Source organism: Sinocyclocheilus grahami, unplaced genomic scaffold, assembly GCF_001515645.1.
Source record: "Sinocyclocheilus grahami isolate Dianchi unplaced genomic scaffold, SAMN03320097.WGS_v1.1 scaffold383.1, whole genome shotgun sequence".
Lineage (NCBI taxonomy): Eukaryota > Metazoa > Chordata > Actinopteri > Cypriniformes > Cyprinidae > Sinocyclocheilus > Sinocyclocheilus grahami.
In genome coordinates this window covers 1,402,783-1,412,257 of record NW_015505562.1, presented here as the reverse complement: position 1 = coordinate 1,412,257, position 9,475 = coordinate 1,402,783, and the positions used below count along the sequence as shown (strand labels likewise).

Sequence of the window (9,475 nt, the reverse complement as noted above, 5' to 3'; positions counted from 1 at the left end):
CCCAGTTATCATTAACCGCATTGGCCCTATTCCGCTGTCAGAACATGAAATCTAGTGAGCTGACTACTACGTAGACAGCCTTTTAAGGCATCAATCATAGTTGTGCTCCCAATGTAAATTCTGTTTAAAAAGGCAAATGTCTTTACACACAGCATGGCACTAAAATAATACAATAAACATTAACTAAATATAAAATGTACAAAAAAAAATAAGAATAAATAAAACTATTTAAGTAATCATATGTGACGTGAGACTTCTGTAAATGTCCTTGTACTTTTTTTAAACAATGATTATACCGTAAGTAATCACAAATTTGACCATTTTAATTTTACAGTTAAACATATAAAAACTTTTACAGTGTTGTGGTGAGCTTAGTGAACATTTGTTACTTGAAGCCTGTATATAATGCATTATAAAATGTATTCCTAATGCATTAATTATATCTTTTAATGCACCATAAAATGTGTTATGGTATAATACATTGTAATACTTCAGTTTTACACCTTTAGAAAGTACACACAACGAACAACCAATTTTATGTGTAGCAAGGAATCTGCAAATATTCTGATGTATTTTAACTTTTGAACTTTGTTTACAATTATTTATGATGCATTATGAATGCCTTTATAATGTATTATACAAAGTATTAGCAAAAAAAAGTCCTCGAAAATGAGTGACTCTTGTACTTTGGATTTTATTTATTCAATTCTGTGAAACTCAGATGAAAAAAAGATTTATATTCTACCCAATTATTGGACCATTTTACCCAGTTTTGTGTGTTTTGCTTCATGCATAGTAGCACATTATTAGCTTAGCAGCATGTTTCTTCCTATGTAGAGTGTTGCAAATCAGTAACTTGCTAGTAAGGTAGCTCACTACATTTTGAGATGGTTAATTAAGGAATTCATTTTATTTTATTATTATTATTTTTTGTTCCAATAACAAATAACAGTTAAAGCAATAGTTCACCCAGAAGTTACAATTTGCTGACAATTTACTGAAATTTTGTATTACATCACTTGCTCACCAATGAATCCTCTGCAGTGAATGGGTGCCGTCAGAATGAGAGTCCAAACTGCTGATAAAAACATCACAATAATCTTCAAGTACCCCACATGACTTCAGTCCATCAATCAATGTCTTGTGAAGTCATAATAATGCTTCCTCCAGTGAAAAAGTCCATCCCCCGTTGTCCTCTCATCAAAATCCACTGTTTTTGTCTTGCAAACGAATCTGTGCATATTTCTCTCCTGATTCAGACTAGACGACTTTTTCACTGGAGAAAGCAATATTATAAGCTGTAGAGGACTTACATTTTAGCTGGTAGCAACAGTTTGATGTTAAAAGCGTCTTGATGGATTTGTCACAAACACTCAGATTTTTGCTTCACTGGATTACTTGTGGATTACTTGTAATGTTTTTATCAGCTGTTTTGACTCATTCTGACGGCACCCATTCATTGCAGAGGATCCATTGGTGAGCAAGTGATGCAATGCTGCATTTCTCCAAATCTGTTCTGATGGAGAAACAAACTCATCTTGGATGACTTGAGGGTGAGCACATTTTCAGCAAGTTTTCAAACTTTGTGAAAAATGTTGACTTGAGACTTCAGACAAAATGTAGTGAGGAGCTGATGTGAAGAGCTCTTGCTGCATGACCAGCGGCCGGGTGCTTTTCACACCAGCTGAGCGACCCGTCAGCATCTGGGTCTGATCGCAGCATGCTCGTGTTTTGATGCACCTCATACAAACATTGCGCCGCAGGTAGTAAAACACTGTGTGTGTGTGTGTGTGTGTGTGCGCGTTTAATACTGGAATGTCGGGAATTCCTTTGGCTCAGTGAGAATAGAGCAGGAAAAGGAAGCTGTCCGTGCATCATGCTTAAGTTATTTTTGCCCGGTGAGAGCAAGAGGTCATAGTGTATGGGGAAAAGAGGAATTTTGTAGCGCACTTCATCTTGTTAGCCCTCTGAAGCCCTTTTATGAACTCGTATGGGCCTCTGCTCGTCCCTGATGACATACAGGGCTTTCAGTTGTGGAAAAAATACTGTCACAAGCCAGAAAAAGAGTTTTGGCACTTGCTTTGACAAGCAATAATGTTTTGTTTTGTGTTTCCTCTTGTTATGATAGTTTTGTTCTCCCTGTGTAGATTCGCCTTTAGATAACTTTTCAGTGTTTTCCTTGCCTTAAAAGTCTGGCAGAGATACAACTATTTGAAAATCTGGAATCTGAGAAAATCGCTTTTAATAACTGTCACCGTCCCACCTGTGGGATGCCTGGCGCTCTTTTTTGTTGTTGTTGTTGTTGTCCTTTTTCTCTATCAAATCTTTTAGTAACCATCATAAAGTATATATCATTTGAAAGCTTAGAAGCCCAAGATTCATCTGGAAACCATTTTGAAATCGGACATTGCGTTACCATAGAAATGGTACTTTAAAATCTTTTGGCGGTCTCCTCCCCCTTAGTGGGCAGTGTCAAGTGTCATATTACAAAATGCCTTAACGGTCTTTTAGAATCAAACCTTTTAAGGCGGGTGTAAACGGTGTGATTCTGAAGGTCGGAACATCGTGAGCTCTGGCACATGTCACGATTGAGTTTATCAGAAAATCGTACGGAGGCAGTCACACACGACACGAATTTACTACGATTTTACAAACTCTGACGTAAGCATTACGTTTCGCGCCATTCATAAAAATATGGATTCTGAGGACGAAATTGTTTTCTTTGTGGCAGGCGGCTTGTGACGTCCAAAAAAAAAAACGAAGACAAAGGACATGGCAAAGAGAATGGCTGAAAAGCAGAGAAAAGCATGGACTTTCTGTTCTTCATAAAGAACTCGAGGGAGTAGGCCATTTCTGAATTTCTGCTTGTTTTGCCAGAAATAAAACAGGCATATTCATTCATAAAGCTGAACGGCAAATTTGGCACATTCGGAATAACAAATAAAAAATAGAACTGTATAATTCAACTAAAATTATTATAGACTATATGGTTTTTGTCATCTTCAGATGGATCGCCAAATCGTCTCGTTCAACCGCACATACGCCACGAATTTAAACCGACAGCATCCGATTTTTTTTGACATGTTTGAAAATTATCGGGAGGACGGGAGGTGCTCATAACGTCTCGGATCGGCCCGTAATTCTTCTCACACGGTACGAGCCGCGACCATGCGAGCATCTGCGATTTTCTCCCGAGAGAAAAAAATTGCGTGCGAGCTCGTACGACAGCAAAAATTGCACCGTGTCCGCCCGCCTTTAATAATCTTGACAAAAAACATATCACTGGAAAGGTCTGAGTCTCAGGATTCCATATTTGGTATTTTGAGATAGAAGTAATATTGACAGATAAATCTAGACATTTGTGACAGAAAAATGCATTAACATTTTTTTAATGGAGTTGACAGTTAAGGGGTTAAAGTTGTCCAAATGAAGTTCTTAGCAATGCATATTACTAATCAAAACTGAAGTTTTAATATATTTACGGTAGGAAATTTACAAAATATCTTCATGGAACATGATCTTTACTTAATATTCTAATGATTTTTGGCATAAAAGAAAAATCAGTAATTTTGACCCATACAATGTATTTTTGGCTATTGCTACAAATATACCCCAGCGACTTAAGACTGGTTTTGTGCTCCAGGGTCACATATTAGGATGCAATCAAATGTTGATGAAAGAGATGAGTTTTCAGCTGTCGCTTGAAAATTGTCAGGGATTCAGCATATATGTAGTAGTACTAATAATAGTAATAATAATAGGAGTATAATCATTTTTATTATATTTATAATTCATTATGATAATTTGAATGTTCATTATATGAATAAATTAATACTACTAATTCTACTTATACAACTACTAAAACTAATTAATAATAATCAATAAATTAACATTATTACTACAACAACTAATTTTTACTTATTTAATTACGTAGTAGAAGTAGTAGTAGTAGTAGTAGTTATTATAAGGAACATTTAAATTACTACTACTGCTACACTACTACTAATAAATTGTTATTATAAAGATTTGAATTGTTGTTGTTGTTGTTATTATCACTATTATTAATTTATTGTCATTATTATCAGTAGCACTAATTTTATTTATTTATTTAGTATTATTATGAACATTTAAATTACTACTGCTAATAATAATACTATTAGTAATAATAATTATTAGCAATAATAAGAATTTATTAATATTATGAACATTTATAAATACATACACACACATAAATGTATTATTATCATTATTATTATGAAAATGTGATTTGTTATTATTAGTAGTAGCAGTAGTAGTAATTCATTGATATGAACATTTGAATTATTTTTATTACTACTACTACTACTACTGATAATAATAATAACTTTTTTATGAACATTTGAATTATTATTATTAGTAGTAGTAGTAGTAGTTTTAAATGTTTATAATATCAATATTGTTCACAAATGTTCATAATATCAATATTATTATTATTATTGTTATTAATAATTTTATAATAGGTGGACAAATTAGTTGATACTGGAAAGATTTGACCCTCTAACTCTAGCACCCTCTATTCTAATTATATTCTTTATAAAAAAATTAAAAAAACATAATAATAATTAAAAAAAACATTTGCCCCTTTTAGTCTTGCACTCTATTTATTTACTAACTGCTTATTTTCTTTAAAAAAAAAAAAACTAACACTAGCTTCTCAGGGGGGGGGAGTCGTGGCCTAATGGTTAGAGAGTCGGACTCATAACCCAAAGGTTGCGGGTTCGAGTCTCGTACCGGCAGGGATTGTAGGTAGGTGGGGGGAGTGAATGTACAGCACTCTCTTCCACCTTCAATACCACGACTGAGGTGCCCTTGAGCAAGGCACCGAACCCCCAACTGCTCCCTGGGCGCCGCAGCAAAAATGGCTACCCACTGCTCCGGGTGTGTGTTCACAGTGTGTGTGTTCACGGTGTGTGTGTTCACTTTGGATGGTAAGTCGCTTTGGATAAAAGCGTCTGCTAAATGTAAATGTAAACTAGGACACTGTGTTTTATGTACCTCTCTTCATAAATGTCTATTAACAATGTTTGTCACAATATTTTTTTTATCTTTTTATTTTTGGGCTTTTGGCAGTTTTTTTTTCTTTCTTTCCTGAGAACACACACTTGGTGTGAAAAACCCAGCACTGCTATTTCTGTGCTTTTCACTTGATTTGTTTGGAGATTAATCTGGCCTGTCTACCATCTCAGGTTGCTGCATGACCGTGAGCTGGCTCTGTATGACGGGACTCGACTACTGAGGTGGGACCGTTACCAGACTCTAAAAGACGAGCTACAGCTCACAGACCAGGAGCTGCAAGACAGGTAATATTGTAATCAAACAATTGCATGAATCTGCTCAACTCATGCTTAACCTAGCTTACTGTTGCAAAATGCACAGGTGTTTAAATTATATTCTGTTGTCTTCCGGTCATATTCAATGACTATAAATGCCAGTTTTTTGTTTGTTTTTTTATCATGGAACCAGACATTGTGACATTATCAAGAATGTATAAACATAGTAAAAGCAAATGTAAAGTTGTTTATTAAAGGGTTAGTTCACCCAAAAAATGCAAATTATTTCACTGTTTACTTCAAACGCAAAGTCTTTCAAGTTTTTTAAAATGTTTTATATTAGCTCATAATTTTTGTCCATACATTGAAAGCAATCCAGTCCAAGCAATCAAAACTTTCAAGCTTAAGAAAGTTCATAAAGACATCCATATGTCCATTAAAAATCCATATGAATCAAGCAGTTTTATTGAAGTCCTCTGTAGAGACACAATTGCTTTATATGATGATACTTGGTTTTGCTATCATTAAAATGCATTAATATAATTTATTTAATATATTTGGATTGTTCCCGTATCTCCATTTAAGTTGGATAAGCACATTATGGCCTTAGGACCGAGGTCTGAGGCTCTCGTTAAGTTATAAACGTTTTTATGTCCAGCTGAGGTAATGCTTTTAAGAAGCGTGCCGTTGTGATGAAGTACTTACGTGAGGCCAGTGTTCTGCTTAGTGTTTTAGAAATCCCAGCACCTATCATTTCTCATGAGATCTCCATCCATCCTTTGGTCTCAGTGCCAGCAGCAGTTGCAGAGTAACTGTTGCTGTGGCTCGGCTGTGCGCCGCGATCATGGAACAGAACGGGAATCTCACGCTAATCAACACCTGTATGTGTTCGTGGGGGAGATGTGAGAATTCAGCACATTCATAGCAGCCCTTCTTTATGAACTGTCTCTCAGCAGTCGGATGATTATGACCTTTCCAGTGTATCTCGATGACTTTATTAAACGGATATAGTTGTCTCAAACATTTAAATTCAAATTAAAGAAAGGCAGATACTATTTGCATTAGGTAAAAATAGCATGAATAAGTATTTTCTATGTAATAATTAGTAGTTAGATGCTATTCATACCTATTGCTAATAGTTGCAGATACAATCTGTATATTGTAGTACATTATGAAACGGTAAGCAGTAATACCATATTCAGTGTAAATATTGTATTTATTAAAATCATAAATGGATAAGGCCACCCTTCTCCCTGTTTCTAAAGCCCATCCCTACACCTACCCCTAACATTACCATATTACCCTGCTGACCAACATGAGGACACCACATCAAATTTCATTTGTAGACCTATGATATACCTGTTAACCACTTTATTGCCTCTATTAAATCCCCATTAGGCACTTTGTTTCCACTTTCTTTATTATGGAATTAGAGAAAGGCAGATTCAAACTCGGGTATATATTTAATATATATTGTGATAGATAGATAGATATCGTCATGGTAACACATAACACTCAAGTAATACAATACACATTCATTTAACAACATAAGATGTAACATAAAATATAATATACAATATTCTCTCTCTCTCTCTCTCTGTCTATATATATATATATATATATATATATATACACACACGCACACACACAACTGTAATGTACATAGTAGTAGTAATAATGGTAGTAATATTAATGCAATAAACATTCGTTTAACAACGTAAGATGTAACATAAAATAGAGCAGTATACAACTGTATACAACATAAATGAAAACTAAGAAACAATTATTTCAATGAAGAAAAAAATCAAATATGAGGTACCACCGAGAATTCAATTTCAAAAACTTGAAACTTGTACATTTAATAGTACTTTAATGTAAAATGACATATGTCCTTTTATATCTATTGCAGTTATTCGCCGTACATATTAATGGTACTTACTGTTAACCAATTAATAGGTTTTTACCATAGCATTTTAAAAATTACAATTATTTCTTTTTACAGCATTACAAAAGCAATGGGACATGAAAATTGAATTAATGTATTGTGTTTGGGATCATTTGTGGTAAATCGGGTCAACCCCCCAAAACTGAAAAGTCGTGTTTTTGCCAAATCTAAAAAAAAAAAAACGTAATCCTTAATAGACCGCATTATTAGATCATGTTGGACATTTATTTTAATATACTCTCAAGTTTTTATATAAGCAAGCTTTTAGTAAGACAGGTCCATGTGATATTATGAGCTTTGAGATCACTCAATAAGTCCATTTGTCACGTCCGGTTCTCCGTCTCATTTGACCTGAAGCAGCGCAGTCATGAACGCGCAATGAATACTGAATGTTCTGATGCCTCACACAAAGCCATATAGGAGGTGTTGATTAACCTACTGTGACGTCATCTCTGTAGAGAGACTCTGTCTCAGGACAACAAGGCTTGTGACAGCGAGTCCAGACCGAGCGTCCGTGTCTGCAAGAAACACTGAGTTACGATGAGATGCATTTCAGCCCATGACAATGGCTGCTTTCATCTCCAGACCACAATAACAGGAAACTGCCCACCAGACGGTCCAGCTCAATTTAATCCCAGGGCTGATTTTATAGGTTTTGTCAGTTAGCACCATCACACTCGCTGTGTATTTCGGTCTGTCTCTAATTGCCTTCAGATGTGTAATTTAAAAGTGGTTGAGAAATTTTATGCCACAGCATTTTGTTGCTATGGTGCATCATAATTTTTTTAAATGGAGAGTTAATAAGCTAACGTTTATAATAGTTCAAGTCTTGTTTTGTAATATAATAACACTGAGTATGACTGCTGAATTTGTTTACAGCGTTCAGTATTGTTTTAGCATTCTTGTGACTTTTTCAGATCTGGTTCCAGAGGCGTCATGCCCATTCAAAGTGATTCATTCAGATTTCTGAGCAAAGTGGATTTTAAATGCAGCTTCCAAAAGACAAAAAAATAGCCGAATAATATTTTTTATATTTGATACAATCACACCGGTGTGATTAGAACGTTCAGTGCGTCATATCATCAGCTGCTAAATTCAAATCTGCGTTCGTTGGCTGGTGCTGAGCCAGGTACAGACGCATTTATACAGCACTATTTCCTGATATAGTTAACACGTTTGGAAATATTTTGAATAAAAAGGGAAAAAATCCAATAAAACATAAGCCTATATCAGTTATAGTGCTTTTGTGGCTGCTGTGTCACATGACAAGCATGATGAGCCCCCCCCCCAGGGAGGAATTATTTCATTATTATTTTTATTTATATTTCATTTAGTTTAAATCGATGTACTAAAATACCTAAAAACTGAAATAAGAATGAATAAAAAATAGACAAAAAACTAATCTAAATGACAAACACGCACAACAAAATTATGAAAAATGTAACACAAATTTAAATGAAAATAAAAAAATACAACAATAAAAACTCATTTAAAAAATTGTATCTTATGCTAAAATAACACCAATCTGAAATAGTCTCTTAGACTTAATTTCCATATTTTGTCATTTTCTCTAGTATATTATGTGACGTAAAATTATTGTAATCTTAGCCACATCTTATCAGCACCTGATCAGTGAAATGACAAATCTGTGAGTGTCACGGTGAAGAAATCAGTGCTGTTGGATGTATATTTGTGTCCTGCTGGTGGAGCCCCACCTAGATGGGTAGGAAGGATGTTTGTGGTGGCGCGTCTGAGGTTGAAATAAAGTCACTTCCTCTTCCTGTGTTTCCAGCCGACGTCTCAGACTTCACTTGTGGTCTCTTCATGTGGTTCCAACACTGCTCTTAATTAGCGAGCCTGTGTTCCTGCCAGCCTCAGACTCACATACACACTTCTTACTGTACAGGCATATTAATGGCGCCTCTAAAAGTCACACTTTGCTCGGCTGCGTGGGCAGGGCTGCTGTCTCTGACCTTCTGAGGTCAACGCTGTGCTAGGGAGCAGAATATAGGTGCTCTCACAGAGTCAACTATTATTAGCATCTTGGTCTGTCTCTCTGTTTGTCTCTGTCTTTCTCAGCCTTATTGCATGCAATAAGGGATAATGTGTTGATTACTTGAACAGTTTAGTATCACAAAACATGATCTCTCATGTGTGCAAATTGTTGAAAACAATGCTTCACAACCAGGATTTAACATTTTGTGAAAGTAATGTCATTAAA

At 35.2% G+C, this 9,475-nt stretch overlaps 1 protein-coding gene across 1 annotated transcript in view; it reads left to right on the top strand.

Annotated features, from left to right (window-relative positions):
- Positions 1 to 9,475, top strand: part of vwa8 (von Willebrand factor A domain containing 8) — a 130,543-nt gene that overhangs the window by 31,042 nt on the left and 90,026 nt on the right. Inside the window, exon 12 of the mRNA XM_016231092.1 lies at positions 5,226 to 5,339. Within this exon, the coding sequence (XP_016086578.1) occupies positions 5,226 to 5,339 (114 nt within the window). The remainder of the gene's footprint in view (positions 1 to 5,225; positions 5,340 to 9,475) is intronic.